Source organism: Labrus bergylta, chromosome 20, assembly GCF_963930695.1.
Source record: "Labrus bergylta chromosome 20, fLabBer1.1, whole genome shotgun sequence".
NCBI lineage: Eukaryota > Metazoa > Chordata > Actinopteri > Labriformes > Labridae > Labrus > Labrus bergylta.
The window spans coordinates 23,683,326-23,706,106 of NC_089214.1; the positions used below are offsets into that span (position 1 = coordinate 23,683,326).

The 22,781-nt window shown below is 42.6% G+C and overlaps 1 protein-coding gene across 2 annotated transcripts in view; it reads left to right on the forward strand.

The window, feature by feature from the left end:
* Positions 1-22,781, forward strand: part of rbbp8 (retinoblastoma binding protein 8) — a 25,613-nt gene continuing 2,832 nt past the window's right edge. For both annotated transcript variants that reach the window (XM_065948882.1, XM_065948883.1), the window contains exons 1-12: positions 1-7; positions 828-930; positions 1,306-1,348; positions 1,447-1,542; positions 1,610-1,701; positions 2,081-2,153; positions 2,701-2,882; positions 2,967-3,041; positions 21,723-21,790; positions 22,036-22,103; positions 22,271-22,481; positions 22,613-22,712. In XM_065948882.1, the coding sequence (XP_065804954.1) occupies positions 831-930; positions 1,306-1,348; positions 1,447-1,542; positions 1,610-1,701; positions 2,081-2,153; positions 2,701-2,882; positions 2,967-3,041; positions 21,723-21,790; positions 22,036-22,103; positions 22,271-22,481; positions 22,613-22,712 (1,108 nt within the window). In that variant the 5' untranslated portion in view covers positions 1-7; positions 828-830. The remainder of the gene's footprint in view (positions 8-827; positions 931-1,305; positions 1,349-1,446; positions 1,543-1,609; positions 1,702-2,080; positions 2,154-2,700; positions 2,883-2,966; positions 3,042-21,722; positions 21,791-22,035; positions 22,104-22,270; positions 22,482-22,612; positions 22,713-22,781) is intronic.

Consider the following 22,781-nt stretch of genomic DNA (forward strand, 5'->3'; position numbering starts at 1 on the left):
TGACTGTGTAAGTGTTTCTTATTTTGACGGCTTTTTAAACTTTTACTGTGATCGTTAGTTTACTGTTAACAGGTTAACCTCAGAGACTAAAAGGTTAACTCTCATTAAATAGCTTTAAATAGTAATGTAACGTAAATATGAATCATCCTGAGTTTGTAACTTGACCATGGTTTATAATTTATCTTTTTGAGTGATATTCATGGATTAACGTGAGAGAAACTCTGGGTTCACTGAAGAAAACCTGCTCCCGACCAAGTTAGGTTCACAGACTCAGTTACCATCGTAACTGACTCAGACTTAAAGTTACCTCTCTCTCTGGAACGGGTTGGAGTTACCCCTCTTTGTCGGGTTTCAGTGACCTCCCCTTCTGAACCGGAAAACCCAGAGTTTTCCTCATTTCAGGGTGAACTGACTCAGTGTTTGCACAAAACCTACTTACTGAAACGGGCCCCTGGAGGACTATAACCTCCGTACATGCGGTGCAACCACACCATCTTGTTCACGATGGTGACCTGTCCACGTCATAATAACCATGATGAAGAAGAAGCCGTTCATTCCAAAGTACAAGTTCAGAGCAACAACAATTCAAGTGTGTGTGTGTGTGTGTGTGTGTGTGTGTGTGTGTGTGTGTGTGTGTGTGTGTGTGTGTGTGTGTGTGTGTGTGTGTGTGTGTGTGTGTGTGTGTGTGTGTGTGTGTGTGTGTGTGTGTGTGTGTGTGTGTGTGTGTGTGTGTGTGTGTGTGTGTGTGTGTGTGTGTGTGTGTGTGTGTGTGTGTGTGTGTGTGTGTGTGTGTGTGTGTGTGTGTGTGTGTGTGTGTGTGTGTGTAGAGGATGAGCAGCCCTTCACTGAGCAGCGACATCCCCCGACCTGCTGACCTCTTTGAAGAGTTATGGAGTCAGCTGAGAGAGACTCATCACAAAGCTCTGCAGGGTAAATATCCCAGGATGATAAAGTGTGTGTCTGTGTTTACATCTACAACTCCATAAAATCACTCAACATTAAGCGTTGGACTTAAACATGCAGAGAGCCGTTGTCTTCCTCGGGTGTGAGTTGAATTTAAACGCCAGTACGTCTCATTCTTCCTCACGGCGTGCTGACTAGTGATCACCTGAAAATCCTTCAGTCAAAGACGAGCTGCTCAACTTTTTTACCTGACAGCAATGTGAAGAGTGTTTCACACTTTCAGAATCTTACACTTTGATAGGACACCTACAGGTTTATTAACAGCTCGCTTCTTTAAATCACCTTGGACTAAAGACAGTGAGACATCAGTTCTTCATGTTTGATTTCTTCTTCTGTTTTTAGAACTGGAGGTGAAAGTGAGCAGGTTGAAGACGGAGCGCTGCTTGTGAGTAAACTGTGTCGTAGATCTGATCAGAAGATACTTAAACGTGTTATTATATTTAAATGTCCCTCTTATTTTCTTTGTGTTTCTGTTTCCTGCAGAGACGCTCAGAAGCTCGAGGTGTTCTACAACCGAAACCAGCAGCTGAAGGAGCAGAACAAAACGCTGCAGGACGCCCTGGGCCTGCTGGAGGACAGGTAGTGCTATCACGTGTAAACCGTGTTTATCAGAGAGCAACTCCTCCATCATGTGATCTGTTTCCAGGCTGCATTCAGGAGAGTGTGAGCGATGTGCTGCCTTCAAGGACAATCTGAAAAATATCCAGGAGGAGAATTTGTGGCTCGTTGAAACACTGCGTGAGTTTAATGATTGTTCTCAGGAATTAAAAACCCACTGCTGCTCCTCTTAGTCCCCAAACAAAGCTGCATTGTGTTAGCTTGTTACCATGTTAGCATGCACATCATTCCAGTCCAAGCCCCCAGGAAGTGTGCCGACTGTTGAAGCCAGTTTCACATGGTGGCTGAACCTGGTATTGCAGCGTCACATGATATCTTAATTAATTAAAAATGGTGTGTTTATTATGTTAAATACTATTTTATATTTAATATTTACAGTCTATGGTACTTACATTACTTCAAATAATTCTAACATTTATCAAAGCCAGAGAAATCCTTTGTTTTATTGTTGGAGCAGAGAGCATCACAACGATCCAAGCTGTTTTTTTTGGCTCCTTAGAGAATGAAAGAATCTGTCTGGGGGACAAAAACAGGAAACTTGAAGCTGAAGTGGAGAAGTTGAAGTCGACTCAGTAAGTTCTGTCCGTCTCCTTCTGACCTCACACTGAGTTTGAAATAAACACGACATACTTGTGCAGTAATGAAAGGATAAGCCCTCATCCCAGTGATGCCCCTGTGTCCGACTGATAAGTTACATAACCCACCCTTTGGCCCGCAGTTGCCACGGCAACCAAAACAGTGTTGCCACCTTCAACAGACCCAGGCGTGTTAATGCGAGCGCCATGTAGTGTCAGCGCCGACACTACCTGCCCTACCACATGGCCCTTTCTGGCCCCCACAACTCAACCGTGTAGAGTGTAAAGTGAGACCCAGCGTCCCAGAGCTTCTATATCTTAACCACACAACCACACGACCATCACAGCCCAAACAGCATCGCCCCCTTCAGCTGTAGTAGTTTCACTTCTGCTTCCTCTGAAGAAATGTCTCCATACGTCTCTATGACGAGTTCTTTTTGTGTTACTAGAACTTCCTGCTGTGGTGTTCTGCACAGAAATGAGTATTTCCTTTAAAGTTTCAGTTCCTTTTCAAGTCTGCAGGTGTTGTTGTTTGTTCTTCCAGCTCTGAGCAGCAGCAGGCCTCATCCCCCGATCAAGAAGAAGGAATCATCCCAGACTCTCCTGTCCTGCCGAGCTCGCTGCCCGTCGCCAACAAACTGAGGAAACGCAGAAATGTGGACAAACGCAAACTCGTCCGTTATGCAGAGATGCCTCTGCCTCACACTAACAGCTCAATATTTAACGGTCAGTTCAGAGGAGCTGACACTCGTTCTAATGATCACATCTGTTTTCTCTGAAGTCTCCTGACATGTTGTGTTCTGTTTGAAGAACGAAACAAAGATCCCGGAGGAGCCGAAGTTCTCGTTCCAAACACGTGTGAATTGGACTCATCGCAGACCTCAAGTATGACTTCATCCCCTGCTATGATATCTTAATATAGTCCTCTAAAGATTAACATTTCATGATCACTTAAGAGCTCTAAGATAAAACAGGAAGTACATCACATGTCTTTCTGGAAGCTGGATCAGACGCTCCTGTTACTTTAAAGTTTGTTTCAGAGCTTTGAAACTTTTATCGCCACAAACACTCATCGTATCAGACGAGCTGCACACAGGAAGCCGTTTCTCTAAGTTCACTCTGTGACCTCAGATAACCTCTGCAGTCGTTACAGCCTCCGCTGCACTCAGGAAGCCACGAGTGAAAAACAGCTTTCATGTGATGTGAAACCTCAGAGACACGAGAGATCAGATCAAACACAAACTCTTAAAGTTCTGTTAAAAACTTTCAGAGGACACCTTTGTCGTCCATGTACGATGTGCCTGTTAGATGAGTACTGTTAGGAATCAGTAAGGTTCTTCTTCTTGATCCTCATCTGTCTGTTTTGTTAATTACTTTGGACTGGTTTTCATGCGGAGAATAGAGAATGGGTTTAAGCTGTGTTTACTGGTTTGTCCGATAGTCTTGAACGCACCATTCCTGAGGTGCGCTCAGAGCGGTGCGCTGTCGCTTTAAATAACGTCATACGACAGGTGAAGTGGCAGCTGATGGAGGACCCGTATAAACGCCAACTTGGATGACCCACTCCTATGAACTTGTTATTGAAACCAGCCATATCTTGTGTGATCCAACTACAACAAACAAACCTGAACTCATACACGAAGCTTGGGCTCGTCGCTCTAAAAGCTGTCCGGTGCAATCAGGCCGTCGGTGCCTCGGCAGACCTGCGTGTAGGTGAGCTGACCTAACCTTATGTTTTCCCTGTATGAGAATCAGTCCTTTCCGTACTTGTCATCTCTTGACTTCTCTGTCACTCTTCAGATTAGGGCTAGTTTTGTTGTATATATATGTGTAGCCGGTGCTAGCTCGTAACAGAATTGGGGGCTCGTCCGGGATCTGTTTGAGGATTAATGACCTGCGTCAGCGATCCTTGATAGAACCGGCTTAGGTAGCTAGTGATGTGGATTTCCTTGTTGTTGATATGTTTGATGATGAAGAAATTCGCCGTTGAGACTGACTTGCTTTCAAAGAGTGTAATTTTATTTAAGCAAGAAACAGAATCACTGGTCACGTCTGACCAGGAGGATCAAGAAGCCAATAATGATCTCTGTCGAACACACAGAGACAATTGCTTATATGCATCTAAACATCTGTTTTCCGTCATAAAAACATCAAATTACACAACCATATATGGCAATACTCCTATACAACACCTCAATTTAAACATTCCACCTAAGGGGACTCCTAAATCTCCTTCAGATACTATCTCCAGACGCACCCATTGTAAACTTATATTATCTCTGTCCTGGTTACATCAGACACTTCATAGTCCCCCCTAGCGAGACTATAGTCTCGCAAACGAGATAAATTATACAATTATGATGTTAATTAGCCTCATACGAATCACTTCTGTTCATGCTTAACCTTAGTAATATAGTAAAATTTTATTTGTGGAGTGTGAGAGCGAAAAACCCATCAGGCAGCTATCTTTCTTTATTATCCATCAAACAATCTAGACAGGAAAAACTCTCTCACGGTCCCTCTGCCCCAGGCAACCACCTATAGTACTCCAAACCAATTAAAAAGAAAAAGGGTTATGAAAACTTTTCAGGATGATATATAAATGCACACATTCAAAACCTCAGAAATAAAATCTAAAAATTGTCCAAAGTCAGGCTGGTCGACCCATCGCACCTTCCAATGGACCTCTCCCTACCTAACATTACTTTCCCTAAGGATCGATAAAGAAAGAAAACACCTGAGGTCCCAATATATGCATCTTATACAGTTCCAGAAAAATATGTCTTGCTAAAAATATCTACTATAAAGTAAAACATACAAAAATATTTATCAACAATACAAGTTACATTGTAATAAACCTTCAATGATTTTTCAATCGAAACCCCTCATCATGATGTCTTCATTCAGGTTTCCGTTGTCCATTTCCATCCTCCATTTTCTTAAGTTTGGTTGTTTCAACTCCATTAATCTGGAAGAATCTCTGGACAATCAGCCACCCTCACATTGGTCTCCCAAATATCATCCTGGGAAGAAAAATCAACAACCAGTATCTTTGTACATACAAAACATCAAAAATATTAATTCTAACATATACATGATTAATATACATGATTAAAATATTCAATTCCCCCCTTTTATCAATTCACTTCCAGTTCAAAATAATAGTGAGTCAATGTTGAATTCAGATATTCAAAAATGGATATTTCTCTCCAATCTCTATGACCTCCTCACCTTCACTTAGGTCATTACCACTCAGTAGCGGCATCTGAATGTTTTCTCCTGGCATCACAACTCCTACCCATCTCAATATCATAGCCTTAGCAAAGGTCAACAACAGCGTACAAAAACAAAACATCACACACAGTGATAGAAGGGTAGCCACCAAAATCTGAACCACTATAGCTCCTACTGGTCCTAATTGGTCTTGTAACCAGGTATTCGCAGACCATCCCGCTCTTTCTGATGGACCAAATGAATCCCTAATTAGTTTCAAAGCATCTATGACACTAGTCATATTGTCAGTAGCATCAGGAATCAAAGTATAACAGGCTTCTCCAGTTAGATTCAAAGCTACACAGAGGCCACCTTGTTTGGCCAAAATGTAATCAAGAGCCATGTCATGTTTCAGCAACGTCAATCGATGACTCCTCTGAGTATTTGACAAATATTCAAAACCTTTTATGGTCTCGTTTGCAAAACCTTGCAGGGTATATGTAATATTATCAATATGATCAGCTAAGTATGTAACACCATACCATGGAAACAATCCTATTCCCCATTTCTCTCCCAAACTTATCCTCCAATGATAAGACTCCAAGTTGTGAAATTGTGCCAAATCTCTTTTCTTTCTACTGCCAGAGATTGTCGTAGAGTTATCCTCATCAGACCCTTGTCCCTTCTGAATAACAAAAACATCATACGGAAGTTTCAACTGTGCCATATAACAACATCCAATCCAACCATAAGGTAAAAATAAGTATGCCTTATCACCACAAATCCACCAGATATCTTTAAATGTTCCTATGGTAAAATTACCCGGTAAAGTTTGATTCTTTACACTTAGAGTTTTACTCAGTCGGCGATGTGGTGCATGAAAGGTCACTGTATACATGTCATCAATAGCCCTTTGATCACGTCGTCCAAATTGCATCATATAGTTATCACATTCTGATATTCCCATAAACATACCATCTCCACCATGAGTACCATTTGAACAAAAACAAGATTTAACCTTCACAGGTGTCACTTCCATAGGATCAGGGACTGCTGTCGTAATATCTTCATACTGATCAAGGAGATTTATATATGATAAGTTCTTCAACCAAGCACAATTCCGTTGAGGTGTAAATAGATGCACCGACACGGCCATCCAATAATCATATGGTGCTTGTTGCTTAAATACCAACCACGATAGCGCATAATTTTGACATTTAGAAGTTAAAGGTTCTGGTACCGTCTCTAGAATTGAAGGCCATGTGCCTGGTGCTGGAACTCTCACGACACATGGACCACTCAAATTACTAGCCAATCTAACAGAGTGAGTCAACTGTTGGTACCACATATTTCATCTACCAATCATCAATCAGATTCGACATAGTCATCTGAATTGTTTCAGCTGCCTTAACTAATGTAGATGTAGCAACAGATGTCAACATCATACCTACAGACTTTGTAGACACCGAAGAACTCATCATTGTTTCGTTGATAGTAGATCCCATCTTTACAACCTCACTTGTAAAATTACTCGCAGCTAGAGTAGTAACCAAAGTTGATACGTTAATACTACTAGTTATTCTCTGAGCTACAGTAGTAGACATCATCTGTTCATCAGTCACCCTTGGAGTGACTAGTTGCTTTTGAACCTCTTTAGCCACCGTAACTACTTCAATAGGATCTAGGCCTTCTACCACAAGCATTATCTTACGAGTTCTATACCCTTTTACCCAATAATTGTGATATGGTACAAATTTAAACTCTGGATCCAAATAAGTGCATGTATATTCTCCCTGATCTTCCCCTGTTACATTGATTAGGACAAGTGTACAGTCGTCTTCAACCCTAAACAACCTTATGTGATTATACAAAATATACTTTCTTTGATCACGAGGCACACTATTAATTTCAGGTCCTGTTAGCACTATTTCTTCACCACGAGCATTTTTCCAATTAGGGGGATTATTATTATCATTATTCCATTTTCCACATTTACATGGAAGGCGTGCTGAATTCCCTAACGTAGCTTTAATCACAATGTTTACAGGAATTTGAGTTGTAGAAATCATCTGAGGCTCAGCTGTATTTAGACGCAATATCTCTGTGACGTCAGTAACCTTCAGTTTTGAAAAGGTGGATGTCTGCTTTATTTTCTCAATCAGCGGGAGAGTTGATATGGTAGTTGACAGTTTTCCTACTTCAACAACCAGGGGTTTTGCAATTCTAGTTTCATTTAGTACCACTAAAGTCACAATACTGTTTCTGTAACCTAACCCCAATTGGACACTATGCTCTCCCATATTTACTAATTTTGGGTCATAATATGTACACTTATAGTCACCTTGATCTTCAATCTGAGATCTACGTAAATAAAGACTACAGTCTCCCTCAATCTTTGACCTTCTTCGATCATTAAGCAACACATACTTTTCTAGTGGTGATGTCCCCAATAAATCAATAACCTTACCATGGCTATCTTCCCACTGGACTCGGAATTTCCCTTTCCCATTATTTTCCTTTGTACACTGACATGGGAGCTGAACTGACTTTCCCAAAATCACTTCTACTCTAGTCCTCGTAACGTTTTGGTCTAACCTTTCTTCGGGTTGGCCTTGGACTCCTTGGTCCAACTGGGTCTGTGAATTTTCCTGTAGAGGCATCACAGCCCTCTGGAGTCTTTGACTCATGCTCTTGAGAAATAGACTCTGTTGTTTCTGGGACATGTTGTAAATCAATGTCACCAAATCGTCTTTCTTGCTCATGGACTGACAAGTCATCCCTGACATCATCAAAAGTGTAATCAAAATCATCATGCATAGCCCCAACATGGTCAATCCCTTCTTCCGGATCCTGACCTTGGGGGTCTGCACGAACCTCTGCTGCTTCTGCAGCTTCTGTTGGCTCTCTTGCGCTTTCAACATCTCGGTTCTGTGATCGTGGAACCTCTTCTGTTGGCGCTTTAACACAATGTGATAAATGATACCAGGTAGGAGACCCTTTAACCTGGACTGCAGTTCCCGTACTGCGGACTACTTCAAATGGTCCTTCGCGGCGTTCATTAAACCACTTCCTCCTAAACACCTTCACGAATACCTTGTCTCCAGGTTTCACTGCATTCGTCTTTTGCTCATCGAGTCTCTCTTGCACCTCCTCTCGTTTTTGCCTGTCAGAGACATATGTGTATATTCTCTTATGTAAAGCAGCCATGTAATTAACATACACTCGCATTTCATCTTCTAAAAGGGCTAAACTTGGACCCTTGCCACTTGTACGCAAACAAGGTGTCGGCATCCGTCTGCCCATTGCCAACTCATGGGGTGTCATGCGCAAATCACGGAGCCCACTTGAACGACACACCATTAACGCCAGTGGAAGCGCTTCCACCCAATTCAAACCTGTGTGTTGGCAGATTTTAACAATGCGGTTTTTTAACACACCATTCATTTTTTCACAAGCACCTTGACTTTGCGGATGATAAACGGCTCCTAAACGTTGTTTAATTCCCAATTTTTGCAGAATTAGTCTTACTGTTTTATCCACGAACTCTTTCCCATTATCTGAGGATATGCGGTCTGGGAGTCCCCACCTGCTTATAACCTCACGACAGAAAAACTTGGCAACAGACTGAGCATCTTTCCGCTTAGTTGGACAGGCCTCAGGCCACCTTGAAAATCTGTCCACAACAACTAACATGTATCTTTTACCTCCTACCGGTCTTATCATGTCAACAAAATCCACAACTAACTCACGCATAGGACCTGTTGGCGTTGGAATGTAACCGGGAGGAACCATCACACCCCTACGAACGTTGTTTTTTAGACAGATAGTACACCTGCCTATGACATAATCAATTTGTTCAAGCAAGTACGGTGCCCAAAAACCATATTCTTTCGTGATCTTTCTCCTAACCTCCCCCCTTGCAACATGGGCTAAACCATGTGCCTCCTGGATCATCAGACCCAGCAGGTCTGGGGGCGCTACCAGCAGTCCTTCATGATTTCTCCACAGGCCAGTGGAATCTTGAGTGGCTCCTCTGTCTCTCCATAATTGTTTATCCATCGCAGAAGCAGCTTCTTGCATTGAGACAACATCCCTGAGCGTAATGTTATCCTCCAAGTCCACTTCATGGGTGATCAGAAGAACTTTGCCCAATTTGTTTGCTCCTGTTAAGATAATCATCACTGTTTATCTTCATCGCTGCTCCTTGTGGCCCCAAAATCATGCAACATGAGTTAAGGTGAACCTGTTTAGGTTGACTACTCAACCACTCCTCTGGATTTATTTGACCAGCGTTCTTAAAATATTTAAGTGTGCAGTGGTGTGAATACTCAGGGAGCTTAGCATTAGGCATATTTGCCACAATGAACTTCTCCCACAGCTTGGCCGGCTCCAATAGCTCTGGACTAAGATTTCCAATCCAGTACACTGAAGAAGTGTCAGTCTCCGGTGTCATAAATAGTTGGTGATAAACATCACTCGGCACATCCACCAGACAGCCGTCTGGTGTACACCGTATTGTACAATTCAGTTTGCATAAAGCATCTCTTCCCAAGAGTGCAATGGGCGTATGTTTTGACACCAATATAGGTATTGTGATTTTCCGATGTTTATAGCAGAGCTCAATTGGTTTTGTGAGAGGAATCAGCTGTTTCACACCCTCAAACCCGATCGTCCGTACCAATTGGTCAGACATGGGGAGATGTATAGCATCTTCAGGCCGAACACAGGTAAAAGCTGCTCCGCAATCTGCCATTACTTCCAATGGTTGATCATTGACTTTCACCACTATTGTTGGATCTTGCTCCGGCCCTGACACTACCAGCTGACACCCCCCTTTCGAGTCTTCTGGGCACCCCTAGAACCCTGGCTCCGGGCCCCTGTACGGGTTCACCGGTCCCATGAGTTCCCTTGGTTTTCCTCTGATGTCTCCTCTGAAGCCTCCTCTGAAGCCTCTTCTGAAACCTCCTCCTGTTTTATCACAGTTACGAGCAAAGTGGCCTATCTGACCACAATTATGACATGCTCCCCAAGATTGTTGAAAATTTCCTCCTCTTCCTCTTCCTAAACTTCCTTGACCTCTTCCTCTCCATATCTGTGGTTGGCCAAACCCTGGCTGCGGAAAAGGAGCATTGGGGATCATGGATAACGGCTGGGGTGGCTGATACTGGATCTGGTCATGCTGCGGTTGTGGTGGTAATTGAGTTGATTGAGGCTGACTCTGCATAACCACAGCTTGTTTCTTCTCCTTCTTCTTATTATCCACCAGCTGTAGTTGGTTAAGCTTTCTAAGAGTTTCCTGGTCCTGTTCCTTCTGGTCATGCTCTTTTTTCCGATACAGATCAACTTGATGTGCTATGTGATCTGTATACACACCTTTTGCCATGCTTCCAAGACCAACCACCTCCGCCAGCTTGCTCCGCACTGGTAGGGGCAATCCCTTCTGTATCTTAGCTCTCAAAATTGATTGCTCCATTTGATTCAAATCTGGGTCATTTCCTGTGACATTTCTCCACACTTGATGAGCCCTTGACACATAAGCTCTTGGGTTTTCCTGTGGGCCCAATGGTTCAATGAGAATATTATCAGGGTGTACGTTGGTTGGAAATGTATCTCTCAATGCTCTCCACATCCGACCTCTACTGGCAGCCAACAATTCCGGATCATATACTGCAGTTGCCACATATCTATTAAGGCCTGCCGCCTGCAGGATTTCCTCCATCGCTGGGACCCCAATGAGGCTAGCCAAGAGTCTCTTAATGTCTCCCATGGCAGGCTGTGTTCCCACCAAAACCTCTTCCAACTTCGAAATCCAAGGATGCGCTCCATCTTGAAGAGTGGGTAACTTTTCAAGTATGTTTGACATGTCTGTACTTTGCCAAGGTTTATACTCTAAATTTTGACCTCGCACAATTACTGGACACATTTTATTGAATCTCTTTTCTTTTCTTGGACGTAATTCATACCCCAAAGTGTCAGACCTTTGAGACTTCTTCTGTATTTTCTTCCGTGTTTTTTTCAGTTCCTCTAGTTGCCTTTCCAAGACATGCTGGGTTGCTGGACAGGTAGCTTCATTCATTTTCACAAGGCATCTATCTATAGTTCTCTCCACCTCTCTTAAAGCGCTGCATCCATCATCTTCCACCCCTAAACCGGCTGCTAATGGGTGAAGATATGAAGGACCTTCTCTCTCTGAGTCTTCATCATCGCTCACATCTGTGTCGTCTTTTCCTGGATCCACTCTTCTTATTGGCTTGTCTCCTTTTTTCTCCGCTTTAGCCAACATCCGTCTTACTGCTGAGTCATATCCACCAACAGCTTCATCCGAATCACTCTCACTGTCATCCTCTATGTCCAGTCGTCTGAACTGCTGACCGCTCCAACTTCTCAAACGGGTCTTTTTATGTTTGCTGTCGGAGCTTGGGTACATTTCTATGGTCGTTGTAGCCTTTCCCTTCTCGATTATTTGTTCATCCTCGTCTGTGATGTGATAGTTGCCCTTCTGTATAATCACTGGGAGCTGGGGGTAAACATCAGTAAACTTCACTTCCTTCTCATAAGGCGGGGGCTTCTTTACTAAGGCAGTATGTGAGAAGGGTGTGTTAACCTTCTCCATTAACTTACCCACTGCCTTATCATTTTTCTGTATTTCTTGCATACCGCGGCCTCTTTTTTCATTTGCAGCTTCTAACAGTTTCTGTCCTTCATTTTCAAACAACTGCAGAACTCCAAGCTCAGTTTGTCTTTTCTCCATACGCCTTTTTCCCTTTTTCCCCTTCTTCTGCTTTACCTTGTATATAGACACAAGTACCTGTATTGTTTTGATCACATCCGGGTTCAAAGTCCCCTCCACTGGCCAAGGCTGGTCAATGTCAGGCCAACGCTTACTCCATTTTTCTGATATTTTTGGAATATCTTTAACAAGAGGATTAGTCTTCTGTACTACATCAACAGAAGTGATTGATTTTGTAATTTTGGTGTCCATCTTTGACATTACAATGACCCTCTTAGTTACTCGTATTATAAGTCAAACTGAAACTAGTCAAACTATTTAGAAAGTACTGTTACCACACTTGAAAGTGAATGAATTTGCCAACCCCAAAGGAGACCAAAGCCTTCTTACTATGAAAGCAAAAGCACTTCTTTATCACCTAATGCATCTAATCACACTTATTTATCTTTAAAATTATGGAAATAATGTCAATGTTCCATCTCAAAATAGCCCAGGTCAAGCTAGACCATACTCAGACAATGAAACCAGCATTCACAGCACTCAACTGCATTTGAATCAAATCAACTTTTCCATAAATGATCAATCAAATCAAAAATACTCCCATTATTGACCAAATGCTTCAATTAGTCAGTCTGTTGCCAAGACTTCCTCCTATATAATTGTAATGTGATACATAGAAGAAACAATGTAAGCCTCTATGCGAAAACAGACTAAGCATGTATCAAAGATGTTGACTATAAAAAATGTGTATACACAGATAGAAAAGTTCAGGTGTTTGTTGAAAGAGTTTGTGGATAAAACCGCACTGGCCTTGATCAAGCTGGATTCAGGATCCCTACATGCTGTCATCCGCAAGCTTCCAGTGCTTGTGAAGTACCCGCCAGGTCTCTCCTCATCTGCCTTTTTGGACTGATCCAGTTCAGACACAATCCATCTGTCTGTCTTCCCTTTAGCTCTCACACAGCATAGTAGAGAGAAACAGAGAAAACAGAAAACAAAACAAAAGTTTAATCACTCTGAATCCATATACACAATGCAATAACAATTCAGTGAAATATGCACACATTATCTGTAATCTTTATCTATATATATTTTTTTATCTATTGCAAAGGCTGTCTCCCTACTGGGGGTGTGTTTTCCTTCCCTCTGTGTCCCACAGAGAGAAGAAGGAGGAGAGGGGGCTACCTCTCCACTCCCCTTAACAGGAGGTGTAAGCTAATTGGCTTTCTATGTGAGGCAACGCCTCTTGGACCCGCCTCCTAATTTTAGCAAGGGCTTCCAGTCTAACCTGGCTGTCAAAGGGTTAACATCGTCTCCAAACCCTATGGTCCAAACCTAGTGCATTTAATGCACAGACAAGCGCATCTCACCCGTGGGTGCTGTGGGTGCTGTGACACCCCTACTTTCACTAAAATGTACACTTTTTACTAGTGGAGTCATTAAAAGAAACTTATCGGTCAAGTAAGATTTATTAAGTGACAACTAAGCCAATCATATCTATTTGATTACAGTTGAAGCACGGTAAGGTTACATTTGCATTTAATCCTCCTGTCACTCATCACTGAGTCAGAGCTCAGAGCTCACACATGGAAACATGCTGCATGTAGCATCCTTCTGAAAGAGAGTAAGTCACCCAAACAGAGGTTTTTAAGATAAATCCACCTCACAAACCAACGTAAGTGTAACATTTTCTCCTCTTGGTTGTTATCTTAGCTGTATGTATTTACTCCCATAACTTTACGATGTAGCAGAAGTCCCCTTTGCAGTTTTTCTAAATAAAAGCACATTTTATGTGAAGACCGGAAATAAAGAGACTGAGGCGTAAGGCAATAAGAAAAGCAAAATAATGGCATCACAAAGAACCGTTTTGAATCTGATTTCTAGAGCTAACTCGGTTACTCACAATGGATGTTCATAAAGTTAGTGTCTAATTATCTTTTGTAACTTTGTCTTGTTATATGATGTTTCAGCTAAACTTAGTTATTGGACATTAAATGAAACAGAATGTGTTGATTTCCTAGAGGGTGGTAATATACTAGCACAGAACACACACACTTCCAAGATCACTGCTCCACCCCTGTGCACAGAGTCTACGCACACAGAAATCAGCACAGTATCCTCCCAATCAACAGCCAAATAGAAAAATGTATTCTCTAATAGTCAAAACCAACTTCTTCACCTATTTTAAACCAAACTATATGTTCTTTTTGAACAGACAAAATTCGCAGCATAATGTGGTCACACACATACGCTCAAACAGACAGAAAGAAAAGTTCACACTCCAATCAGCCGGCAGTTCTAAACTTTATCAGGAATTTTTCTGTTCTTTTCTCTAATCTTGCTACCTGAATGGGTACAGACTATGGTCTCTCCACTTCTGTTAAAAACAGATACTATATACACTTATGCTATGTATAAACGTCCTTTATTAGGCTCATGTGTATTTATCAGATTAAACAAACATCCTCTGAGGGGCTCATAGATTTTTATCAAATTGAATATATAAAGTCCCCTGAAACAAAGGGCTCATAGGTTTTTAACACTGATGAAGATCAGATAAGTAAAAGTCCTCTGAAACAAAGGCTCATATTTTTTATCAAATCGGATATATAAACGTCCCCTTAGACAAAGGGCTCATAGGTTTTTAACACTGATGAAACAAAAATGTCCCCTCTTATAAGTTACTAAATCGCCTTTTAACCAATCACCTGCTATATATGCCTATTTAATAATACATCTATTCTATTTATCAATCACACATATACAAGAACATTTCCGGATCAAATACACATCGTCACACCACACAGACCTCTCAAAACCATCCAAATCACAACACAAGAGACAAGACACAGACAGAGACAGAGGCCATCCAGCAGCCACACACACACAAACACTTCAGGCTGTATAGAGCTTGCGCCACACACATTCCAAGAACAGCCGCGCCTCAGCGAGCGCACACACATTTCAGTTCAGATTTTGAAGTCGACTCATTTATAATTTTCCTCTATCAAATCTTTTACTTTGGTCAAACTTTTAACAAATTGTCTTTTAACAAATTACTTCACACTGCATGCTTCAATGCACACTTTTTCCTTTACTCAGTGCTTTTTTCCCACTTTTCTCAAAACTCTTATCTTTATTCCTTATCTTCACTTTTCATCTTTTTACTTCTCATCTTTATTTCCTCTCTTTTATTTTTCCTACATTATACGTTTATCATCTATTCAAATACCCTGGCCAGGGATCCCCTTTGTTTTATTTTTACTCAAATTTGACTACTTCTTAAAGCCAACTTTCACTTCAGTGTCTAATTTACACATGACTTACTGTTAAGAGGATACGGGCCCTGTCCTTGTTAAACTTGCATGGTTATTTAGCTAACTGGTCTCGTTACTAGTTGCGCTTATGCTATCATTACCTTTCAACTTTATTCATCTCTTCTTCTCTTATTTATCTCTTCTTTATTTTATTCCCCTTTATTTATATACTTTTTAACTCAATAAACCCCAATTTAGACGGAGAATTACTCCAACATCAACACATCATTGCACTTCAGTTCTTTGACAGTGCGGCCAAAATTGCCGATAGACGACAGAAACAGCTCCGCAATATGTGCAGAAAAAAGAAAGAAACACTTACGAAGTGATGGAAATAATGAACAAGCTGTGGTCCACTGAAGAAGGCCCCAACTGATCCTGTTCCGTGACGCCAAAATTGATGTGGATTTCCTTGTTGTTGATATGTTTGATGATGAAGAAATTCGCCGTTGAGACTGACTTGCTTTCAAAGAGTGTAATTTTATTTAAGCAAAAAACAGAATCACTGGTCACGTCTGACCAGGAGGATCAAGAAGCCAATAATGATCTCTGTCGAACACACAGAGACAATTGCTTATATGCATCTAAACATCTGTTTTCCGTCATAAAAACATCAAATTACACAACCATATATGGCAATACTCCTATACAACACCTCAATTTAAACATTCCACCTAAGGGGACTCCTAAATCTCCTTCAGATACTATCTCCAGACGCACCCATTGTAAACTTATATTATCTCTGTCCTGGTTACATCAGACACTTCACTAGTTACATCCAAACAATTTTTTGTGAGAAAAGGGCACAATTGAGTTGTATTCAGCTCGGGAAAAGCTACGTGTCGCCAGGTTTAGAAATAGGTTTGGGCGCGTAGCTACGGGCAGGTTAGCTGCACGGTGCTACCTTCTCACCAATACAAATGTTTGTGTATGTATGTAAAACGAAGCTAGCTATAGGGTGAAGTAAACAAACTTTACGTGTCGTGACTTACACGGGAAGGATATTTATTTGTGTTGTTTGGCTTTGCTTTGCGGATACTGGTTTTGGAAGTACTCGTTGCTTCAAAGTTGTCGGTTGTGCTTTGTTTGTTTACATAAGCATTAACCCTATGAAGGCTGTGCGCTTCGGTTAAGCGTCGTAGCGTTGTGGATCGCTGTCTGTCTCGTTGGTCCAGTAAACTGTTAGCTGGTCATTTGTTGTGTAGGTAAGGCTATTTTGTATTGATTACCTTAGAGGTAAGTTGGTTTACGGTTTTGCCCGTTTTTGTTTAGCCTACTTCTTTTGTGAAGTTTCTGACTGTAACCATGACCACTTTCAGCGTAGAAGACTTTTATGACAGTGACTTTGGACGCAGTGAGTTGCATAAGCTAAGAAAAGTGAGCTTACTTGCAGTTGCTGATCATTTCGAAGTGGAAATTGATCCCGAAGCTAAGAAGTTAGCGATTGTGGAGACTCTCATTAAAGAGCTGCGTTTGCATGATCCTGTACTGGAGAGAGAGAGGGAGCAGGAGCGTCAACTCGAGTTGACAAGGGAGAAGGCAATGGCTGAAGAGAGGGATCGGATGCTTCAACTTGAATTTGCAAAGGTGAAAGCAAGAGAGCAGGAGCAAAAGCTTGAATTAGCGAAGTTGGCATTAGAGAAGGAGAAGCTACAAGCTAACAATAATGCCTTACAATGTCGTTTTCATATTTCAAGCTGTCTGAAGCTCATGCCGAGATTTAATCGTGATGATGTTGGTTCTTTCTTTGAAGCTTTTGAGAAAATTGCCATGGAGCTCGACTGGCCTCAGGATAAGTGGGCGCTGCTTGTTCAGAGTGTGTTGGAGGGAAAAGCTCAAGAAGCTTATGCCGCCTTGGATGCTAATGACAGCAGAGACTATGAGTCTGTGAGAAAAGTGGTTTTAGGGGCGGATGAAGTGGTGCCTGAGGCGTACAGGCAGACGTTCAGATCGCTGCGGAGGAAACCTGGAGAGACTTTCCTCGATTTGGCTAGACAGCAGGAGGTTGTGTTTGCTGGCCAGCACTAAAACATTTAACTTTCAAGAGTTGCGACAACTGATGTTGGTCGAACAGTTTAAAACTAGCTTACCACGGCATATGGAGGTACACCTAAATGAGTTGGGAGTTAGTTTATTGAGGAAAGCTGCTATGGCTGCAGATTCCTATGAGTTAACACATAGAGATGGGCCTTGGAAAGGAAAAATTGGTAGACAGGGAGTTTCTGACAGACCTGTTGAGGCTGTCATGACAAAGTCTGCTCCTACCTTTTCTCAGCCACAAGGTTCATGGAAGAGGCACAACAAGTCGCACGTACCCAGGATGACATTATCTGTCATTACTGCAAAAGGCCCGGCCATTTGAAGTCCAATTGCCTTGGTCTTAAAAAGAAAAATGGCGAAGCCAATATTGTGGGGTTGATTGGTGCCCAGATTCAGACCATTCCTGGTGACATTGGCTGTTTTAACCTGCCGTTTAGCCCAATAACGGAAGGGTTTGAGTGGGACTGGGACTGGGGATGATAAGCTGATGACATGATCTGCTTAATGCCTAGCTCATGCCTCACTTCCTGAAAAAGGAAGTGATGTTTGATGTGTCCCTGTCAACATCTTGAGGGACACAGGTGCAAACCGGTCCTTGTTGCTGCAAGGTGTTCTTGGTCTTTCCCCCAAAACCTATTTGAATGTATCAACCCCAGTAAAAGGTGTGGGAGATGGTTTTGTTAGTGCTCCCTTGCATAAAGTATTTCCAACATTGTGAATGGTCCAGTAGAAGTAGGTGTGGTATCTAACCTGCCCATAAAAGGGGTGGCTTTTGTGTTGGGCAATGATTTGGCTGGTACTCGTGTTTGTGTAACACCGGTTGTGAGTGAGCAACCCTGTGAGGTCCCAGAGACCTTGGCTCTGGAGAGAGAACACCCTGAGGTGTTTACAGCATGTGTGGTGACACAAGCTCAGTCCCGTGCGGTTGAGAAAGAGCTCCAGTGAGAATGATGACTTTTCTGGGGGTTTGGCCGGCACATTTTTCGCTAGGTTAGCTGAGGTAGCCCCCTGCTCTTGGTTTTCTCATGATGCCCTTGTGTTAGAGCAGGAAAAGGATCCCTCTATAGCTTCTCTGAAACAAACGGCTGGTAGTACTGAAGACCTGAAGGGGATAGCTGAAGGTTTCTTTATCCAAGACGGAGTTTTGTTAAGGAAATGGCGCCCTCGTGACCGTCTAGCAGATGAGCTGTGGACAGGTATGACACAGATTGTGTTACCTGAGAGTTTTAGGAAAGAAGTCCTGCGCTTGGCTCATGAGGTATCCATGGCTGGCCACTTAGGAATTCGGAGAACACAAGAGAAAATCAGTAGGCATTGTTATTGGCCTGGGATGCATAAAGATGTCGTTTTGTATTGTCGCAGTTGTCACGCTTGTCAGGTAACAGGCAAGCCAAATCAAACTATTCCGGTTGCTCCTCTCTGTCCTCTACCTGTCATGGAAGAACCTTTTTCCAGAGTAGTGATTGATTGTGTTGGGCCTCTACCAAAAACTAAGAAAGGAAATGAATATCTCTTGACTATTATGGATGCTTCCACCAGGTTTCCTGAAACTGTTCCATTAAGATCTATTAAGATCTATCTAAAAGTTGAAGCTCTTTTGCATTTCTTTTCCAGGGTTGGTTTACCACAGGAAGTTCAACATGATCGGGGGTCCAACTTTACTTCTGGTGTTTTTCAGGAAGTGATGCATGAGCTAGGCAGATTATGTCATCAGTTTATCATCCCCAGTCCCAGGGTGCTATTGAGAGATACCACCAGACGTTAAAGTCCATGATTAAAACCTATTTTGTGAGTTACTTGGGTGACTGGGATGTAGCTATGCCTTTTCTATTGTTTACTGTCTGAGACTCTGTGAATGAGTCTACAGGTTTTAGCCCTTTTGAGCTAGTCTATGGACATCAGGTAAGAGGACCTCTGAAGATGGTCAAAGAACAGTTGTTGCGATCTGCAGGGCCCACAGATGCTCCCAGGGGTGTGTTGGAGTATGTAGCATCTTTTCGGGACCGGTTGCATACAGCTTGTGACTTGGCCAGGAGTAATTTGCAGGCTGCTAAGGGAAAGATGAAGGCTCAGTATGACAAGAGAGCAGTGAGCCGTTCCTTTAAGCTTGGAGATCAAGTCTTAGTGTTGTTGCCCATGGGTGGAGAGAAGTTGGGGGTAAAGTTTTATGGTCCTTATAAGGTCATCAAGAAAGTGAGTGAGTGTAACTATGTTGTGGAGACACCAGATCGAAGACTGAAATCTCAACTGTGTCATGTCAATCTTCTGAAGCCATATTATGCTCGTCCATCTGCTGTGTGTCTGGTGTCTCAGACGGCTGTGGAGGAGGATGAGAGTGAGGAAGATGAGGTTGGGTCAGTGGAGCCAGTCACAGCTAGGCTTCAGAATTCCAGTGCTCTGGCCAATCTCAGCGAGTCCCTGAGTCATCTCACCACAGACCAGAGAGAAGATGTACTGCAGCTAGTGGATCACTTTAGACCCCTGTTTAAAGATACCCCTGGTCTGACAAATTTAATTACCCATGATGTGGGTACAGGTGGAGCTACTCCCATTAAGCAACATCTGTACCGGATTAATCCACAAAAATGGGTTAAGGTAAAACCAGAGCTTCTGTATATGGAAGAAATTGGTGCGATTGAACAGGGTTCAAGTGAGTGGAGTTCTCCTTTAGTCCCTGTTCCCAAGCCAGATTTGCCTGTTCGTCCTTGTATTGATTACCGAAAGGTAAATAATGTAACTAAAACTGATGCATATCCTATACCGAGACTGGAAGACTGCATTGACAAGATTGGCAGCGCTCAGTTCGTGTCAAAATTTGACTTATTGAAAGGCAGGTGCACTTGACAGATCGGGCAAAAGAAGTATCTGCGTTTGTGATGCCCAAGTGTTTGTATCGTTGTCTGGTTCTTCCTTTTGGCATGAAAAATGCGCCAGCAACGTTCCAAAGGTTAATGAACTCAATAACCTCTGGACTGAAAAACACTGTGACATATTTAGACGATGTTGTTTGTTTTAGTTCTTCCTGGGCTGATCACATTGAACACATTACACAGCTGTTCGAGCACCTTGAGGGGGCAGGACTGGTAATCAACTTACCAAAATGCGAAATAGGAAAGGGGCAGGTCACATATTTGGGCCATCAGGTGGGTCAAGGTTCAGTGAGACCGAGGACAGCCAATGTGCAAGCCATTTTAGATCTCCCTGCCCCGAAGTCTAAACATCAGCTGATGCGCCTCTTAGGTATGTCTGGCTTTTACCGTCGTTTTGTTCCCAACTTTCCTGCTGTGACGACACCACTTACTAACCTGCTAAAAAGGGGGGTTAAGTTTAGTTGGTCAGTAGACTGTCAAAAGGCTCTGGAGATGGCCATCCTCGCTAGTGAGCCAGTACTGGTCGCTCCTGACTTTCCAGCCCCATTCAAGCTGGCTGTGGATGCTTGTGATGTAGGAGTGGGGGTGGTGCTGTTGCAGACTGATGGGTCAGGAATAGACAGGCCTGTTGCCTACTTCTCTAAGAAACTGAATCGCCATCAAAAGCGTTATTCCACCATAGAGAAGGAGGCCCTAGCTCTTGTTCTGGCAGTCCAACACTTTGAGGTTTATGTCTCTAGTAGGGGTGGGGATCTGGAGGTTCTGACAGATCATAATCCACTTACTTTTCTTGCAAAGTTCAAAACCTCAAGTAAGAGAGTTTTCCGGTGGAGTCTGATTTCCCTGACAGTCCGGCATTTACCGGGTAAAGAAAATGTGATAGCCGACGCCCTGTCGAGAGCCTGAGTGTGTTTTGTATTTTTGGAAGTGTTTAGATGTTGACATTGTTATAATAGTAGTGTACAGACTTGAAGAAGTTGAGTGATGCGACTACTAGGATTGTGCATTTTTCATTCTAAAATGAAAATGAATAGTCAGTCTCAACTCCAAAGTAGACATCATGCAAATGTCTCAGTTTTAAGAAAAAAAACATTTAATATAAAAATGATAAAAAAGAAAAGTTGGATCATAAAAAAAAAATAAAAATGTTTTTTTGTTCTAAGGGGATATATATATATATATATATGTGTATATGTGTAGCCGGTGCTAGCTCGTAACAGTACGATGTGTCGTGTATGTACGATGTGACGTGTTTGTACGATGTATGTTGATGTAGGATGTGTCGTGGATGTATGATGTGTGTGGATGTAGGATGTGTTGTGGATGTACGATGTACGGTGTGTATGGCTGTACGATGTGTCGTGTATTTACGATGTGTCGGTTGTCTCTGTTTCAGATGATGTGAATGAAGATGTGGAGGTCGCAGAAACGTGCGCCCTAGAGCTGGTAGAGAAGCCTCTCGTGGTACGTCTGAGTCATTAGAGACTTTTTGATTATTTTCACACAGATTCATATTAAATGAAAACCTTGTGGAAACAGGAGAGTGTGTGTGATGGTGAGGTTGTAAAGATTCAAGCTGCTCGGTCCTGAAGGACGTTTTAAAGAGGCTTTAACACAGAAGGAGCTTTTCTGTTTGAGGCTGTTGATGTTGAATCCCTCAGCATGTTTCACACTCGTTCTCTCTTTGAGTTACTTTGTTTCTTCATCAGAAAACTGAAACGACTCGCGGCCAGCAGAGCAGCTGGAAACCATCATGGAAGTTTGACGTCCATTTGAGGTAAGGATGAAATCAGTGGTGATATTTTGACCTGCTGAGAGGCTGGTTCAGGAGACGCACATTTACTGCTTATGTATGTAGACGATGAAAAACTTTGATTAGATTTTTACCTGCTGCTCACCCCCCACCCTGAAAAACCTTTAAATAACAAACCCATCGATCCACAGTCCAGACTCAACCACGGACAGATCCCCGTCACTGCTCCCACGGCTCAAACGCTTTTCAGTGGACGATTCTGATCACAAGGCGAAGAGGAAGAAGGAGGGAAGTGAGCACGAGGAAAAACGAGGAAAACAACCACAACCTGAGCTAATCAAACGCAGCGAGTCACCTCTAAGTCATCCGAGCATCAAAAAGGAGCCAGAGGACGGCAGCCAGGTGAGCGATGCTGCAGGAGCCAGGTGATGGGTTCAGGTTCTTAAGACCGGGTACCTACATAATTCACCTCTTTCTCTCCATGACACGTCTCTCATGCTGTTTGAATAATGACCTTCAATAACCTTCAACAGCTTCCAAACAGGACCTCAGGCCAAAGGTCAAACGTTTCCTGTGTCAGTCCTGCTTTTAAGAAGCCACTCGCTCGAGGAGACACCATCAAGGACGTCGTTGGTGAGAAAGGAAACACTTGACAGCTCCTGAACGCCTCACAGGAGCATCGCATTTAAAGAGTTTTATCTT